Source organism: Anser anser (genome assembly GCF_964211835.1).
Source record: "Anser anser genome assembly, chromosome: 3".
NCBI lineage: Eukaryota > Metazoa > Chordata > Aves > Anseriformes > Anatidae > Anser > Anser anser.
In genome coordinates this window covers 55,345,248-55,364,437 of record NC_139722.1, presented here as the reverse complement: position 1 = coordinate 55,364,437, position 19,190 = coordinate 55,345,248, and the positions used below count along the sequence as shown (strand labels likewise).

Here is a 19,190-nt window from a genome sequence, read left to right as displayed (position 1 = left end):
ATCTTAAAAGTTATTGGATGTGAGAGAGAACAATTTTCATAAAGGTGTGACAATAGATATCTTAACCACCTCGCTTTTAAGGCTGATCTCTTTGAATCACTGTAATTTTATTAACAAAGGAGTTGAGTAAACAGTGGTAACATACTTTTTCTTTCAGACCAATGAATATCAAGGCAACTTATATAGTATTTCAGTAGAGTGAATACATCTGTGAGTTGAGTTTTTTCTCATGCTGAAAAAATATATGCATAATATATGTATTTTCAAAGCCTCTGCCTAAAGCATTATTCAGGGATTAACATATAGCTGTGCTCTCTATTCAGAAATCCAGTTTTCTGTGAATTTTGGAGTGATACTGTATTGTTAACTGGACTAAAGCATGGCAAAGTACCAATTTTTTATCTTAGATAACCAACCCCCAGTCTCTAAAAATATCAATACTCCAAAACAAGTTCAAAGGTATCCAGTCAGTTCTGACTTGCATAAAACAGAAGAGGAACAGCGTTACTGAGAGTAGACATAAACATGGTTTCCTGTTTCTTTTTTTTCTTATCAATCGTACATTCTTACATACATATACCACTACCCCCGCCCTCCTTTTTTTTCCCCATAGGGGATTTTTTTGGTTATAAGTCGGTAAAGCTCCTAAATGTTACGAAGTCAAAAGATCTTTTTATGTACTTGCAGAATGAGAAGAATATTTGTTGTTAGCCCTGCACCTGTTCATTGAAACACCTCGTGCTAGTAGGCATTAAGCAAAAATAACAGTACTCTGTTCAAGAGTTTGAATTCATGCAGGAAAGTACCTGGAAAACTCAGAGAATCAAATCCTCTTCCTTCAGATAGGCAAACTGGGGCTGTTTAATTTTAAAGACGAAATGTGCTTGCTTAGCATTAGAGACTTCTGAAGACAGTCTGTTTTGTAGAATCATAATTTGAACTGAAATGAAAAGTAGATTAATTTCAGGCATGTGTAAGGTCAGGCTGAAAAAAGAGTGTTTGTTACAGTGCTCTGTATGGTTCTTTTAAATGTATATATGTTTATGCAAAATTAGAGAAAACTGGAAATATTAGTCTAAGTCACATGTTCGTTGGTATCAGCTTCAAGTTGTAGAGCTATAGAGCTTGCCACAGTAGAAAGTGGGTATTGGGTTATTATTGGATTAGTGTAATAAATATTCTGACATTGTTAAGTTGCATTTTTTTTGTTGTTTCATAGTATATCACAGTGAATACATTTTTTTCTTCCAATGCTCATTTTTTTACTTGCTGAATGGGTGCAGAAGATTATAAAAATGCATTGTATCTATTTCTATTGTTCTACAAAATTAGTAAGGGAAAGATTTAGGAAAGAAAATTTTAATGGCTTATACTATATTGACATCAAAATCAATCAGCTTCTTGAAATTTGCCTCAAAACAGAATGTATTAGTCAAAATTTCCTCTAGTGCACTCCAATGAAATCCAAGTGAATGAATTAAATCCTACAGGAGCTGGGTGACGAACAAATATATGATTTTTAGGCAAGAGATAACTTTGCATTTTTAGGAAAAATAGATAATAAACACCCTGCATTCTTTTACTATTTTCATCAGCATTGTAAACATGCCCCCATAAATATAATTGCATTGTAATAATGAGGTAGCTGCTGCATATGAAATAATGTTTCTTTTGTACTTATGTATATTGTTAATTAAGAGCATTTGACTTTAATGCTTGTAACACAACAGAAGGAGTATTGATTATCATGTTTTATAAAGGTAGAATGTATGAATCCTTATAATTCTTTTTTCCTTAGGTCAACATGCTATTTAGATTGATCTCTTTTTATTAAAAAGCCTTAGGATTAGCAGAAGGTTTTCTTATAATTCTTTAAGATCTCATGCATTTCAAATTGAAGGAAGACTTTTTATTTAAAACTGTTTTCTTTATATGACTTATATGACTTTATATGACTTCTATTTAAACAAACTAAACTTCCCATTTAGAAAACGCAGTATTCTCTTACCAGTTTCATTTTTTTCCCCACCTTCCTTGTTGTACCTCTTGTCTTCCACATACCTGTCTTCTGAATATACTTCCCATGAGCCCATGAACACTGTTATCTAATGTGCCTGATAAATCTTTAGATCATTAGCATTTGAATGACGGGGCTAGGACATCAAGTCCTGCAACAAAATTTGTGATGCTATTGGCTGGATGTACTGATGAAACTCTTTGCATGATACATCCTATGTCATTCAACATCATTATGTATTTGGGAATGAAAGCAAGCCATATTCCTTGAGTTCCTTCTCTCAAGGGGAGGAAAGAGTATGGTGAGAGAGGGGGGAATTGTGTCCAACATTATTTCTTTTTTCCTCTGATTCTACCAGATTCAAATTCAAATCTTATGTTGGAAACATGAAAGACTGTTTAATCCTCCAGTAATTTTATACCAAGCCTTTTAAAGTTGAATAAGGAGAAGTGATTAATATTTAGCGAGCCATTTTTTACTATTTTAGTTGTGTTTTCTGTTTAGCAAGTGATATTCAATTCTTTGGAAACCAGCCTCTTCCCACTGGAAGTGCATGCTGTGTGTGTGTGTACGGGGAAGACTTGATCAGTAATGGGAGTGCACATTCGTCCTGTAAATTTGACCCCTGTTTAATAATCTAAAAGTACAAGAGGACAGAGTCTACATTACTAGTGATAGGGAGCTACAACAAGATTATGTTCATCTGCTTCCACATTACATAGTTAGTTTGTATGTTAATATATTTGTTAAGTGTATTAATGTAGAACAACTTATACTGAATGGAATGGGAACAGCAGATTCTGTGATTGGATTCTATCACTTTTTTTTTTTTTTCCTTCATACATACTGGGGGAAATTAAAACACTTCACTTCCTGAAGTTTAAAATCAGCTTCACTTTGAGTCCTCTAGGCTGGCAAGTGAGGCTCATGAAAAGCATTTCTGTTTGTCTAGGGAGACTCTTACCATGAGCAATCACATTACATGCGATTTGTAAATACATTGGGTTGCTGAAGTGCTCTTTTGAAAATCTTTTCATGAGGAAAACATCATAAGAAATACATAAGTCCCTGAGCTCCCTTACTGGGAAAAACGTGACCACCCGAAGGTAGTAGCTTCCAATGGCCCAGGCATCAGAGGTGTAACTCAGGGTATTGATAAATACTCTGTACCCACATCATCTCGTTTTTTTTCAATACCCCTATCAGCTTTGCTTTCAGTGGGACAATTAAAAGCCTTGATTCTTTAAAAAGACAATGTGTGGAGGCATGCTCTCTCTGCTCATTATTACTGACTTCTGTTCAGTCTGTAAAGGCAGCTTGCGAAGCTTCCTGCCCACTGTGCTCTAAAGCCAACTAGGTGGATTTTGGTTTCTTTTTGCTAGCCTTTTTGTACTGGTCTGGCACACATGATAGTAATTGCAACTCACTTTTTGGATCAGTGTTCTCATTGGATCTCAGGCAGTTACTCAAGAGTAATAAAAAATAAATCAAATTGGTAATGTAAGCTTCGATGTTAAACATTTTAATGTTAATCACCTATGATGATGACACTGGAATTATTTAATGAAAATTTTGCTCTGGGTTTCTATGTTGGTATCCATATTCATTTAGCAAGAAGGAAATTCTGCTACTGCAAAGAGGTCCCAATCCTCATTTTTCCCCTCATGTTTTTAATATTGATTTCTGGGAGAGAAACAAAGACCCATATTCTCTATAAATGGTATGCTGTATATTTACACTGAACTGAATCATCCATGCCTGTGTTTAGAGCAGGCAGTAACTGCAAGCCAAAATAAAACCTTTTTCTGAAGACCATTTTTTTAGCTCACCATTTTGGGGTCGCATCACTGGAATGACTTACAGAAAGTGTCAATGTACATGTTTCAGGTTTGGCTAACCATTGTTCCCTGCCTGAACAGACATGTTATTGATATAGCAGTATAGATTACTTCGGATGTGCCAGATTCTTTTTTCCCTATGGTGCATTGACTGCTTCTGTTTATGCCATAGTTTTTTTTATATTATTTTGCTCGGACAATGTACTGTGTCTGGCTGCGATGGAGGTAATTTTCTTCACAGACACCTATGTGGTGCTGTGTTTTGGATTCGTGCCTAAAATGGTGTCAATAACTCCCCAGTGTTTTGGCTGACTCTGTGTGAGTACTGCTCAGGAGCAGGGCTTTCTCTTTATCCCACTTCCCAGCAAGTAGGCTGGTACGCAGGAAGATCGGATTGAACATAGCCAGAACAGCTGACCCAGACTGGCCAAAGGGGATATACTGTATAATGTCATACTCAGCAATAAAAACTGAGGTGAGGTGGGATGGGAAGTTGGTCTTGAAGATAGCTGTTGTTGCAAGACTGGCTGGGAGTTAGACTGCTTTTGGGAAGTGGTGTGTGATTGCCTTTGCATCACTGATTTTTTTCTTCTTTTTCCCCCCGTCTTTCCTTTACTTATTGAATTGCCTATCTTTACCCATGAGTTTTCTCACTTCAACTCTTCTGTTTTTCTCTCCAGCCCACTGGAGAGTGAGCAAGAACTGTGTCGGTGCTCAGTTGCTGGTGAGGTTCAAACCACCACAGACAGTACAACTACCGTATCCTACTTTATTCAACAGTATATCTTACATGTTTTGCTGCCAAGGGAGTACTCACAGATATCCCCGAAGTGAGAACAGAGTATCAGATTGGGATTGGAAAGAACGTGTTAGGAAAGTAAGGACGAATAGTCTACAGGGTGTAGTGAGAGCTGGAGAAAACCAGAATTGGGTTTATCCATAATAAAATACTGTGTGAGAAAAATATCACTTGAAGTTGGGAAAAAATAGACAACTGAGAAAATGGGAGTACAAAGAATATATATACATATATTTTTTTAAAAGGAAACTCGCAGGAGAAAAGTGAGAAGAATAAGATATCTTCATAATGTGTGCTTTTTAGTAAATCAGAAATTTATGTGTGGTTTTATTATTTCGTTACCTTTAGGTGAAAAAATAGGCAACTTAAAAATTGTTTTTTTATTTTTTTATTTTTATTTCTTTTTTTAGCAGCTAGATTTCTATTTCCCATGAAGGACTGACTGTTCTGCCATAATTCTAGAAATCGTTATGATTCCATCTACCAAAACCAAGGGGATAGCCAGTTTACATAGTTACACAAGTACCAGTTAGCATGCTTTCTTTCAGACTAGAAATTGCTACTCCGAAGTAGCAGTTGTGATTGTAAGTTGAAGGGGAAGAATTCAGGGAGCACCCTTCAAGAAAGACAGCAATGACATGGGACAGGAAATGCAGAATTCAGAAACCAAATTATTTATCATTGCCATATTTTCACAATTATGATACATATTTTGCCTTTTTCTGAATTTCTTTAAAAATCACTGTTCTATAAAAGACTGCCCTCAGACGAGGTTTTGTTTTATCTGTACTGCGTTTTCTTCCTGGGAGTATGGTATATCTTACTAATCATTTTCACATAATTATACAATCATTTGGGATTGGAAGGGACATTGGAGATTGTCTAGTCCAACTGCTCTGCTCAAAGTATGTTCAACTAGAGACATTGCTCAGGGCTGTGAACAGGCTGGTGTACAGTATCTTCAAAGCTGGAAATTCTGCAACATCTCTAGGTAGCCTATTACACTGTTTCACCACCATCACAGTATGTTAAAATGGAATTTCCTGTATTTTGCTTCATGCCCATGGCCTCTCTCCCTTTCAGTGGGTACCACTGAGAAGGGTCTGGCTCCATCTTCTTCGTACTCTCTAATCAGCTTTTTATGTACATTGATAAGAACCCTGCAAAGCCTTCTCTTTTCTAGACTGAACAATCACAGCTTTCTCAGCCACTCTCTGTTAGATGGCCTAAACCTCTAAAACCTCCTTTGAATGCTCAAGCAGAGGCTGTTCATGTTAGTCTCCTATATTTTGTCATTTATCCTACCACTATCCCTTCTGTTTGGCTATGGTTTATTTTTCTGCTCCGCCTTGTGTACCAAAGATATTCTAAGCATTCTTAGCCATCAGTATTCTCCTGGCTGTTTTTGACTGCTGGAAACCTCAGACAGGTTATTTACCATTTAAAGTCATCATACTTAATGAGAGAAATGGTCCGTCTTCATAATGGTTCCAATGCTCTTTTTGTGGATTTTTCTCCTATATAGCAATAAAAAAAATATAGTTGAACGATCATTTCTTCTTTTGTGATTTAGAGAAGTACTGAGAATGAATCAATGGCAGGAAGTAGTTAATGTAAAATAAGTAGAACATGAAGAAATTGGAAATTGAACAGTTTAAAGTAATGCTAAAAAAGCAGCAACAACAAAAATGACATACTGTCATCATGTCTATTTACTCCTTGGTCACAATTGTTTGAATTTGCAGGTGTTAAATTATTTATGGATGGCCCGAGAATTTTTGCTATTGTCAGTAGAAGCATATTGGGAACTACATGGAAGAAATGAGCATTGACTAACAGATGAAAAATTTCAAACAATATGTATTCTCTAGTTCATACCAAGTCTTAATGTGAATGCAAAATATAATGCTGATCAGACTTAATTTATGATGAGTTTTATGATTGTGACAAAACAATATAAGAGTAACAACAAGAATAACATAGTTGTATCATTTTCCATGAACAGGAAGCCTTCAATGCAATTACTTTGTTTCTGTGTTATAGTGAATAGATTAGTTAAAAATAAATAAAAAAAAATTGGAATTGACCTGGCTCAGAAATATATGAAATATGTTGGATTAGTTTCACTGTGAATTTACTTTGAAGTTACAAAACAAAATTGTATGTAATGTGCTGTCATGCTATTGTGATTATTGACTTAATTTACCATTTTTTTTGCTTTTCTGAAACAAAAAAGTAGATTTGTTGGTTCTGTTGCATGTTAAATCTTTTATTGCTTTTGAGCTATGTTAAATTTGATAGTACAGAAGTGTTTAAGAACCTATTTTCTAAAGGAAAGATGTATTTTTATCTCGTCTCTCCCTGACACCTGCACTGCCCATGGTAACCCAATTTTGAGTTACCTTACCTATTATATAATTTCTTCACATGTCCTATGGAATGTCTTATTACATCTGTGTCACTTCTGTGTTCTGTGACAGAAATTCAAAACCAGACTGAGGTGACCAGTGATTACTTTCTATGGTTGTTCAGTGCACATGCAAAATCTATTGAGAACCCGTTCCCTGTTTGTTCAAGGCTGTGACGCTTGAGTGGCTAAAGAGGATACAGAACCATTCCTGACCCAGTTCTGTCTGGGTATTTTTCAGATACTCAAAGTCCTCTCCCCCACCTCCCTCACCCCATTTTGAGATCTCATAAACATGTTCACCTTTGTCTTATCCTGCATTACTGGAATTCTGACTGATGCGCTATCACTTCGATGTGTCCTGCAGGTTGTTAAATGTGCTTTGCTGTGAGCTTAATACCCTTTTGTTCTTGGAGACTCGCTATAAAGTGTCACAAGTTTTACTAACTGCTCAGGAAGAAAACGTCACAGAAACTTCAGAAGGACCAGGGTAAGAACTGACCGATGTAAATGTTATTTTAATTGTCAGACTTTTCTCCTAAGTATATATGAATACCTTAGTGACTTTAAACATACAGATGCTCTCACTGTAGTTGCCATCTAATGTATAAAAGTTTACTTACATGCATGTTTATCGTCAGTCTTGAATTATCAGAAGATATTTTGTTCTTTTTCCTACTTCCAACTCAAATGTGTAAAAGTGAAAGGCATGTATTTTCCTCTTTTTAATTTGCATTAATCTTAAGTTATTTATTTTTTGATTTTTAAAAAGGGAGTGCAAAATTTATGGGTGTAATTATGCCTTTTAAAATTACTTGATATATAAAATTACTTGATATGTAATTATGCCTTTTAAAATTACTTGATATACATACTTTTATGTATATAATATAAAGTAAATAAAGTAAATATAAAGGCATATTAAAGGCATCATCAGTACTTTGATTTTTTTTTTTTTGTATTTGTACCTTAGTCAGCTCTCCAACTTCTGTGAGATTCTATTGCTGACTTTTAAGTAAAATTGCACAATTTATCTTTTAAAAAGTGAAAGTGTATTTTGGGGACTGAAGTGGATGGTCATTTAGTCCCAAACACTTTGTCCTTTCTCTCAGCATGTTTAATGTTAAGAACTTAACTCTTTCTGTTTGCTGTATGGGACCAGTACAGAGCTTGAATCAAACAGTATGGGCTAAATCTCAGCAGATAAACGTTATTGTTATATACTATTTGAACAGGAGACCTATTGTTTCCTTAAACAATAGATACTGTATTCTAAGAAACTTGGTGTATAAAAATTGATTTTAGTCCTTTAAAAAAAAATTTGTATCCTGAGCTACACATTGATTTAAGACGGCAAGTTAGGTGTGCATACGTTCTGAATAACTGCTTATTTGGGAAAGCAGAAATTGCTGAGAGGCCAAAAAAGGAACAGATTTTGATGCTGTCAACTGTTTCTGCCTTAGTTACTGAGCACGTGGGCATAACAAAGCTTGAAGTTTTAGAATCATAGAATATCACAAGTTAAAAGGGACCAACGAGGATCATTGAGTCCAACTCCTGGGTCCCCAAAGGACCACCCAAAAAATCAGACCGTGCGTTTGAGAGCAATGTACAAATGCTTCTTGAACTCCGCCAGGCTTGGTGCCCATGACCACTTCCCTGGAGAGCTTGTTCCAGTACCCAACTATCCTCTCGGTGAAGAAACTTTTCCTGATATCCAGCCTGAACTGCCCCTGTTCCAGCTCCATGCCATTCCCTCGGGTCCTGTCGCTGTCCCCAGAGAGCAGAGCTCAGCGCCTGCCCCTCCGCTCCCCTCGTGAGGAAGCTGCAGGCCGCTACGAGGCCTCCCCTCAGCCTGCTCTGCTCGGGGTTGAACATACCAAGGGGCCTCAGCCGCTCCTCACATGTCTTGCCCTCCAGACCCTGTACCATCTTCATAGCCCTCCTTTGGACAGTAGACCCTTCATCATCTTCGGAACCCTCCTTTCTACTCTTTTGTTTCCCCTAATTGCTTAGATGTTTCCAGTCAGTATTAGGTAGAGGAGTACAAAATTAGAGTAATACTTGCAGACCTCTCAAAACACTTCATGTTTCTGTTTATTTCTTTATGCCTATTTATTGCCCAAGTCATGTTTTAACTCTGCGCTGAGCATCTCTGAAATTATTCTTGTTCATCACAGTTTTCTCAATTAAACAGTCATTGGTAAATCAAAGTGGTAGTGATTTTTTAAATTTTTTTTGTGTGTTGTTTTGTTTTCCAGAGATATTATAATTGATGGCCTATCAGTTGAGAGAAACCATGTCCTTGTTAGGGTATATCTTATTGGAGGACCACAGGAAAGGATTTTGCCTCAGAGAGTACTAGATAAGGTTAGAATTTAAAGTTTATTAATTTGTTTCTTTAACTCTTACCCTCATTAACTGAAAATTTTGTTGATAATTTAGCACATGGAAAATTATTTAACATTATAAAATAGCAGTTCACCATTAGCTTTATAAAGGGCTGACACTGACACTGAAAAAAATACGTTGTTTTTACTGTATGCACTGTTGGCATGTGCCTAGGACACTCCACAATCAGATGAAGTTTTTGTATTGATGCATTTTAATAATACTTTTCTCACCATAAAAATGAATGCAATTTGTCTATTTTTTTACTTTTGTATTTCTGTTTTTTTCTTTATTACCTTTCCATTTGTTATATCATGTTTTTTCCATGCTTGGGTTTTCATTTGTGGTACTTAATACCTGGAGCTTTCATTAATGTTCTAACAATATAGTGTTTGTTAAACAGTTCCTTTAAATGTTCTACTTCTTATAAAGTAACTCTTATAAAGATGAAACACAAATTACTGTCAGCACGGGAAAGACAGCTAGATCAATGCATAAAATTGGAAGTACAAGGTTCTTTTGTTTGTTTTTTTGAAAACTTCAATTTCCCTTTTGGTTAAAAAAGAATTGTAACATCAAAACTGTCAGTGGTACATACTGGAACAAGTTTTGGCTTAAAGGCTTTGTGGATATTGTGTCCTTTAACTTTTATTTTAGTTATGAAGTATATCATCTTGAATTGTATATCAAGCCTATTTTCTTATATAAGCAATAGTTCTGGGAACTTGATCTAATTTAATTTCTTTTTGGTCCTGTTTCTAGGGCAGTGATCCATATCCTTGGCCAATGTTTTCATCGTTCCCTTTGCCAAAGTGCTATCTTGCAGAAATTCCTAGGAAAGCTGAATTCAGACAAGGTATGTACAAAGGATTCAAATAGTGTAGATGGCGAACAAACATCTCTGTCGTTTTATTTTTTAATTTTTTTCCTTAGATTATGATCTCATAAATACCTAAGGATTTTTCATTGTTGGCTGCATTTGTTGCTAAGTAAGTTGGTTTTGTTTTCCTTGTCTGGCTTTGTGCAACTGTCAATCTGCAAAGCTCTGTTTGCTAATCTAATTCCTATGCAAACTTAAAGATTAACCTTTTGGCTTGTCTCAGGTGGGTGAGTCATGAGATATATTTATATCATCTCTCCAGTAACTGAAGCAAGACATTATGGTTAAGCTACATATTTTTTGTACACTATTTTCTTGATTCAGATCCCCATGTTTACAAAACTTGTTGGTGTGTGAAATAGACAGCGTTTAGGATAGTTGGTTTCCACATTGAACATCAATTTGGAATGTGGGTAGACTAAAGAATCATTTGAAGAACTATCTAGGCAAAGCAGTTAAATTCATACAGAGAAAACATTTTAAGATTTTAATTTTCATAGACAGTGCAAAAGAACCTGGTGAATGAGTTGTAATAAGTAAATCATCCTTTGTATTTGTTCATCTTCACTATATCCTTGAGATGTTCTTATTAAACTTACTTGTGAATTTCTTCAGCCAATGTAGATTTTCAAAAGTGATAGAAGTTCTACATCAAATGAAGTTTAGAAACTATTCTGTTTATAAATATCTAGAAAAAAAAAGCAGTTGACAAAATTTGTAAAGAATAGATTACTCTGATTCCCTTCTCTGATAAGAGCAAAGGCAGTGTAGTTATAAAAGAAGGGAATTTTCTTTACTTTAGTAATACTGTTCAGGTTTCCCATGGTAATTTTCATAAGCCACTAAATTTTTAGATCAAATCAGTGTAAAGTGGGTGCCCAGTTCTTTTAAAAATGTCTTCAGGAAGGCAGGTGGTCTTACTCTTCGATATTTGCTATCTCTCAGAATTTCTCTCTTCTCTTGTTCAGAGCAATTCTGTTGCTTGTCATTAACAAGTGGCCTAATGGAATGGGGTTGGTGTTTGTCGCTTTGGGGGATGACAACCAGTTAGGAAGGCTTGGTTGGAACTTTTTGACTAACAGTAAATTTACTAGAATTAAGTTTCAAAGATATGCAAGTATGTTAGATAGAGGTATGGAAATATATTTTATTTCAAATGGCATTTTTATATTATAAAATACTATATACTATATAAAATATATAGTATATAGTATATATATTTATATATATATAGTATATATAAAATACTATATACTATATACTCAGAAATGAACAGTGCATTTGGTTTCATAGTCAAACAAAACATTTCATGCTTTTTATTTGGGAAAAAAAGACACTGCTGAAAGTGTTCTGTTTCAAATCTAATTTTTTAAAATGAATTATTCTTCATCAAACTGTGAATCTCTGATTTGCTGCGCTGAAGCTTTCAGGATGTGTAAGTTCTTGTGAAAGAAAGCGTGAGAATGAATAGATCAAATACGAAAAGAATTATATTCATAAATTACGGATTCCTGTAATTGGAAAAAAGAATTCAAGAGCAAGATTAGAAGATGGGGTATATCTGGACTCAGTTTTTCAACACTATAATATGACAGTGATATGAGGATAGGAAAAAGTTATGATTAATATCTATGAGTAATATTTGTACAGGACAGAAGATAATTGTTTGACAGTTGAAGCTGGTGAGTCCTTAGGTGGAGTGCCTCTAGCATGGGTACGGCAGTCTAAGGAAAACAGGTATATTAGAGGAATTCTAGAGCAGAGCTACAAATCATGCCTTTGAGATGTTATGTATGCATATAGACTGAAATCACAGAATCACATAATATCTTGAGCTGGAAAGAACCACAAGTATCCACAAGTATCCAAGAGGAGTATTCAGCTCCTCTCTCCACACAGGACTACCTAAAAGTTAAACCATTGTCAAACACTCCTTGAACTACAGTAGGCTCGGTGCCATGATCACTGCACTGGGGAGCCTGTTGCAGTGCCTGACCACACTCTCAATGAAGAACCTTTTCCTAACATCCAGGATGAACCTCCTTTTACACAGCCTCATGCTGTTCCCTTAGGGCCTAATAATAAGGAATAATTGCAACTGGCTGATGCTGAAAAGGCAAAGGCAAGTCTCTCAGTATATAAAAAGCAATTTTAAAGAGGACAGTTAGATTTTCCATGTCCCTGTGCAGAAAAAGTAGTTGGCTTATTTGGCAATGAAGATTTGTTACAAATTAACTTAAAACAATTTAGTAGGATACATCTGGAAGTCATGAAATCATTATTGGAGGTTTTAAGAGCAACCTCTTTGGAGTTGTGTTTGTTCAGCATTCATGTTGTATAGTTGTTACACAGCTTGCTAGGAAGTTTTAAGACATTTTTTTAGACATTTCTTTTTCAGTGCAAGTAGCTGGACAGGGCTCACACAGACTTCATCTGTATGGCAAGAGTTCTGCAGCCATTTAAAAAATTGTACATTGTATGAGTGGGGATGTGTAAATGCTTGTTACATCTATCACTAAAGAGCGAAGGCTAGTGCAGTTCTTCTGTGATTCCCTGAAGTTGTTGGTGTTCAGATTTCATGCTGTGATGTTATGTTATGTAACTTGTATGGTATCATTTCTGTCCTCTTCTTGGGGTGCTTATATTACATGAATAATTAAAACTACTGGATTCTTAGCACTGTTAAAGAATGTACAATTTCTTTGGCTGAAGTGGAAAAGGTTATAAGTGTAGGTTTTATTCTGACTATCCTGACCTCTTTTTAACCTCCCCTCTTCTTACCCAGGTGACATGGACACCTGAAGAGAAGTTTACCTTTCTTTTTTCCTTTCAAAATTGGTTCTTGTCTTATAATTGTGGTGTCAGCTGTAAAAAACAAAAAACAAACAAAAAAAAAACAGAAAAAAATGAGTTGAATAATTTTTTTTCTACATCCATAGAACGGATATTGAAGATAGCTGTGAAGAGTTTAAAAACAAACAAACAAAAAACAGGTTACAAACTCAGATACAATATTGCTGTCTCTGGACATGTTTTTCTTCTAACTCTTCCTTCAGATACTGTTAAAGGAAAGGTACAATAACAGAACCTTTATTGGAGAGCCTAGGTGTCTCTCTCTGCAGATGGAAGTTGCCTTTTTGAGTGCAAGCTGAAATTAGAGTGAATATTTCAGAACTAGTATGGCTGTTGCTTTCTGTAAAGATTATGTACTACTGAAGTCAGGGAACCGTAGAGCTTCATTTTCACAGTCCCAGACCTGAAGTAGCTTATGAAAGTAGCAAATGTAATGGAAGTCATAGATAAAAATTGAAGTAGAATATTGATGGGTGGTCATTGAAAAGAACGTACGCTGTGTTTATGATGAAGAAAATCCAAGAAATAGTTTTTTCTTCCATCTCTAAATTCTTTTGAAGTATACATGCAGCAGTGGTACCTTTCTGGTTGTACATTTTGGGTGTGGGGAGGTGAGGACTGGCACCTGGATATTTTGCCTCACTGGATCAAAAATGAAGCTATCATAATTTATGCTGGTAAAATTACATTCCTCCATTTCATGATGATTATTTTCAATGACTCAACATTTGGGGTGTTTGTGAAAGGTGTGGACTGTGTGTGTTTGAGGAAAATCTGTAGTGCTTCATTCTGTACAAATATCTGCCCTGGTTTAGCAGGTGTTACTTAGGCACTTGCTTGAATGATGTACGTAGCTGTAGGAAAGGATATATGGAAAAATCAACTTGATGAGTTGCGTTTTAATGTGCATTAATTGTTTCAGCCAGTATTTAAAGTTGCAGAACTGTTGGATAGCAGTGTATTAATGGCTCACTTCTGTCAAATACAATTCATAATGAAGCTTCAAATTATTTATACAGATCATTATTTAAGTGTGGAAATTAATTATGCCATTTCCACCTGTTTACACTGAAGCAAGATGTCCTGTTGCTTTTCTTCTGTCATAATTGTTCAGTTACAATTTCAGTAATGTAATTCAGTAAAAGAATTTTCAAGAGCTTTTCAGAGTGATATAATTCTTTGTTATTCAGGTTACAACTATTAAAAATAATGTTGTTTTTTTCTTTTTACTTGTAATATTAACTACACTGTGGGTTTTTAAAAGTTAAACTTTTAAAATGATATTCCACTGTAATATTCATTCTTCTATTAGCACAGATCTGTTGTCCTTTTCTTCTCCTAGCTCTGCAGTTGTGACAGTTGGTGATGAGTGTGACTGAAGAATTGTGTCCATAATTTTCCTGCAATTACAGTCACTACGTAGAATTTTCTATGTATATACGCACTCCATCATACATTTTGTCTCTTCGTGACTGTTAGAATTCAGAATCGCTACCAAAAATCTTCTGTAATCATGTTCTTAAAGCCTTTTAATGTTTTATCTTATCCATTGTTCTGCCTTTACCTTATACTCTAATGTGAATGGAAATGTGCTGCCATGTTTCTGTCTTTAATCGGATTTGTTTTCAGCCTTTTTTTTTTTTTAATATATATATATATATCTTCTTCAACCTAGTGCAGTCCCTCTACCCCTTGCACCCCCAACTCCTGGTCCTCTGTCAGAGAACCGGCTGTGATAGCTTTCCTGTTACTTTCGTCACCTGCACTTCTGCACTTTGTGACTTGTCCTCCATTTTATTTTTGGCACGGTCTTCATGTATGAGCTGCTTTTTTCCACTTGAAGGAATTCTACTCCATTAATGAAAGGTGAAAGAGTAAGCATACAGGCAAATCTGAAATGAACACAGACTTTCCTAAAATAAGGAATTCCTAATAACTCGTGCAAAGATTTGTTTTCATGTAATAGTGCAATATGATATGGTCAGGTTATTCATTGTCTCTTACTTCAGATTTTGAATAAGATACACATGGCTTTACAGATCTGAATTTCTTAGTAACAGAAAACCACTTTTGTTGTGAACATAATCAAATGAGAATGGGCGTGTGGCATTTCTGATGTTTTGTAAAACATTTATGAATTTTCCTCTGCCTTGCCTGCTTTAGACACAAGAATAATTTAAAGAATTATAAAGCCCATGTTTCAGGGAATTAAATCAGTTTAAACTTGCAGGAAGTTATGGTGTGGTGGTTCAAATCTCACACATGCAGCTGTAGATTTGTTGTAGTTAAAACCCAGCAGGCAGCTAAGCACCACACAGCTGTTCACTCGCTGCTGCCACCAGTGGGATGGGGCAGAGAATCGGAAAAAAAGGTAAGTCTCGTGGGTTCAGGTAAAGACAGTTTAATAGGTCTCCTAGAGACAGAATGACAGAAAAGGAAGGAAAAATATTAGTAATGGTAAAAAAAAATAATACAAAGCAAGTGATGCACAATGCAATTGCTCACCACCCACTGACTGATATCCAGCCGGTCCCCAAGCAGCAGCTGCCTGCCCTGGCCAACCCCTCCAATTTTATTGTTCAGCACAGCACCACACGGTGTGGGACATCCCTTTGGGCAGCCTGGGCCAGCTGTCCTGGCCGTGTCCCCTCCCAGCTCCTGGGGCACCCCCAGCCTCCTCGCTGGCCGGGCAGCACCAGGAGCAGGAAAGGCCTCAGCTCTGTGCGAGCGCTGCTCTGCAGCAACTGAAACATCCCTCTGGTATCAGCATTGTTCTCATCCTAAATCCAAAGCACTGCACCATACCAGCTCCTAGGAAGGACATTAACTATCCCAGCCAAAACCTCATGAACATGTGGTTATTCTTTTAACAAGGCTACATAAAACAACCAGTGCTAGCACAAAGGTAGGGAAGGGGTGGGAAAACAACCACATACAAGGAAAAAGGCAGGACTGCAGCATATGAATTAAATTGAGATAAGCTTCGCTTCTACCACCCTGTTAAGGTATGATTTCTTGTTATTGTTGGGCCTTTTTAATAGGTCACTATAATTGGGAAAGGAAGGACTCACTTATTTCCTTCCTCACCTTTTCTTTCCTTTTTCTTGTTTATTTTCTTCCTCTGCCTCCCTTACTTCCTGTCTTTCCCATCTTTTAGCAGCTCTGGAATTTCTTACAGAATAAACCTATTCATGTCATTTATCTAGGATAACTAGTGAACCCGTTTAGTAACATACCAGAAGAGAGGTAAAAGAAGATCAGGACTTGGCATCAGTATGTTTTAGAACGCTTCTAGCAATAATGTGGAACTGCACCCTTAGTAACGTGCAGTAGGCATTGCTGAGGACTGTGGTGATTGGACTTCCAGCTACTCACTGCTGGGCAAGTTACAGTTACTACTAACTCATGAAATTTGGTTGGCATTTATTTGGTATAATAAGTTTGTTGGAAGAAATTTTCATTCAAAAATAAAATCAAGATGCTCTTTGACACATTTTTTTGTACTATAATGACCTGTTGGAGGAGGTGATAGTCCATGTTAATGACAAATTTAGGAGAAGCAAATGCTTTAGCTGGAAGAAAATACAGTGCTGAGAGTTGCCACAATGTAATACCCGTTACAATCTATAATGGGTATATTAAATACATGGTTATGTTAGTATCCTGGTTGAATGGATCTTAAGCTAGTTTCTCTGTCAGAAATGAAAAATAAGTGTTGACTTGGCAGGGGTGAGTGGGTATTGAATACTTTACTGAGAGTATTTATTCTTGAATTTTATTACTTCTGCAGACCTTTAGTAGATACATACATACATATCTATGTTTCTTATATTTGGTACATATTTGAAGTTGCATAAGTTCCTTTTTGTTTTGTTTTTAATTAGTAAGTATTACCTTCCCAGAGAAACCTTAAGGCAAATACAGTGGTCCATGGTCTCTAGCAAAGTTTCAGAAAAGACTGTAGTACAGTAATTTTTATTTCCTTATTCTGTTGTTGGAGCATAAATTGGCATTGCAAAAGAGCAATTCAAAGAGCATTTAAACAATATAGTTTTAGACACATTGATGCTGCTAGCTATTAGCTTGAGTGCTTTTCAGCAATCACAAAATAAAGATTTAATTTTGTATAACTTGCAGGAGAGGAAGAATATGATAGAGACTAACTGCAAAGAAAAATAGGGGTCAAATCAAGAAGCCAGGAGGAAGCAGCAAAGATGGATGGGCCCTGGTCTTGAAATACTACTTTATTGAAATTATTGGGGGATTTTTTTTAGTAGTTTTATTTCCTTCAGTGGAATCAGAATTTCACCCTGGTCTCTGTTTGGTGAGTTGACTGCTTAAATCTCAGCTTGTATTTTCTGATCCTCAGCTGCCAAACTGAATTACTACAGTCCTTTAGGAAGTGAAAACCTGTTTAACTTGTAGAGGTGTGTTGCTTTGCAGTTCTGTGATTTTCTTCAACCTTCACCTGTTACAGAAATGGCAGAGGAGGAGAGAAAAAGAACTAAGAATCCTATTGATAATACTCTAAGAGTAAATCCTTCTTTGCATTAAATTTTTATACTCACATAAGCTGTTCTAAGCATCAGTGCCATGTTATTTGGAAAGATACTAACTGAGGATTTAGTTATTTGAGGATAACAAAAGAATTTCATGTTAATTAGTTTGGAAGAATTATTAATGATAATTAAGTTACTGTAATCAGCTTTTAAAAAAATACTATGTATTGTTTTAATAAATTCCAGTGACAGGGTGACAATTTGCTGATTATACATCATTAAGGTCTTTAAATCAGCTTAAAATAAATTGTATGCAATATAGTAATTCTGTTGAAAATCCTTTAATCAGCTTAAAAGAATAAGATCATTTGAAAAATGTATTTTGATTGTAGAAACAATTCAGTTGTAGTGGAAAACTGAATACTGAAACACTATGAAAGTGTGAAATCATAGAATCATAGAATCACTAAGGTTGGTATAAGACCTCCAAGATCATCTGGTCCAACCGTACCCCCCCCACCAATGTCACCCACTAAACCACATCCGTAAGCACCACGTCCAACCTTTCCTTAATCACCCCCAGGGATAGTGACTCCATCACCTCCATGGGCAACCCGTTCCAATGCCCAGTCCCTCTTGTTACTCTTTGAAAGTAACAGCAAGATTTGTAAATAGCCATAGACTGGCTCAAGTGCTTTTTCAGTCTTTAATCAGAACTCACCTTTCATGACAGAATTCATTTCTGTAGTGGTTTTTTTTGTGTGTGTGTGTGTGTGTGTGTTTTGTTTTGTTTTACCCCAAACATAAAAACAGAGCAAAGGAAAGTTTGAAACATATGAAGAAACTTCATCATCATAGTGGATGCTTAGTGGTAGTGCAGGCTATGATCTTTCATAACAATAGGAACTGCATGATCCTATCATGCAAAGGGAACAGCAAAGGGATTGTGCACGGTTGGAGTGAATTCATGTGCATTTACCTTGCTGCAGGATACCAACATTTTTCTTCCCTCTAGTTGACCGCAAAATATTTCATAGCACTCTCAAGCGCTCTGGGAACCAAGTAGCTTGAGGAGAGATGGTCTTACTGATTGGTTCCATTTTGTAGGGCCAGTATTTTATGCTAGAAAACTGGGTTTGATCAGTCTTATCTTACATATAATTACTTTATAAAATTAGTTTGCATTTTAACTTAAAATTTGTTCTGCCTTCAGGGGAAAAAAAAAAGAGTAGAAGAGTAAGTCTTTCACATTAATATTAGCATTTTTCTTTTTTAACAAATCTTGGATATGGGAAGAAAATATTTCCTCTTTGATTAACCAAAGCATATGTATGCATTCTTTTAATCACTACTTTGTATGCATTATTCAGTGTGCAGTCTCATGTGTCAAGAGATGGCTTGCTAGTATTCATTGTTCAGTCTGAATTCCAAGATGGAAATTTTGGTTGTTGAAGATGTTTCATTTAAAGAAAAATATATTCAGACTTTAAGTACAGATATCGTATT

The 19,190-nt window shown here is 35.9% G+C and overlaps 1 protein-coding gene across 10 annotated transcripts in view; it reads left to right on the top strand.

The window, feature by feature from the left end:
- The window catches only part of TBC1D32 (TBC1 domain family member 32), a gene marked incomplete at its 5' end in the record, with an annotated part of 87,142 nt that overhangs the window by 38,505 nt on the left and 29,447 nt on the right, over window positions 1-19,190 (top strand). For all 10 annotated transcript variants that reach the window (XR_014582144.1, XR_014582145.1, XM_083830634.1 and 7 more), the window contains 3 exons: window positions 7,429-7,551; window positions 9,323-9,431; window positions 10,215-10,308. Coding sequence is in view for 8 of the 10 variants with exons in the window: in XM_083830634.1 (XP_083686760.1) it covers window positions 7,429-7,551; window positions 9,323-9,431; window positions 10,215-10,308 (326 nt within the window). The remainder of the gene's footprint in view (window positions 1-7,428; window positions 7,552-9,322; window positions 9,432-10,214; window positions 10,309-19,190) is intronic.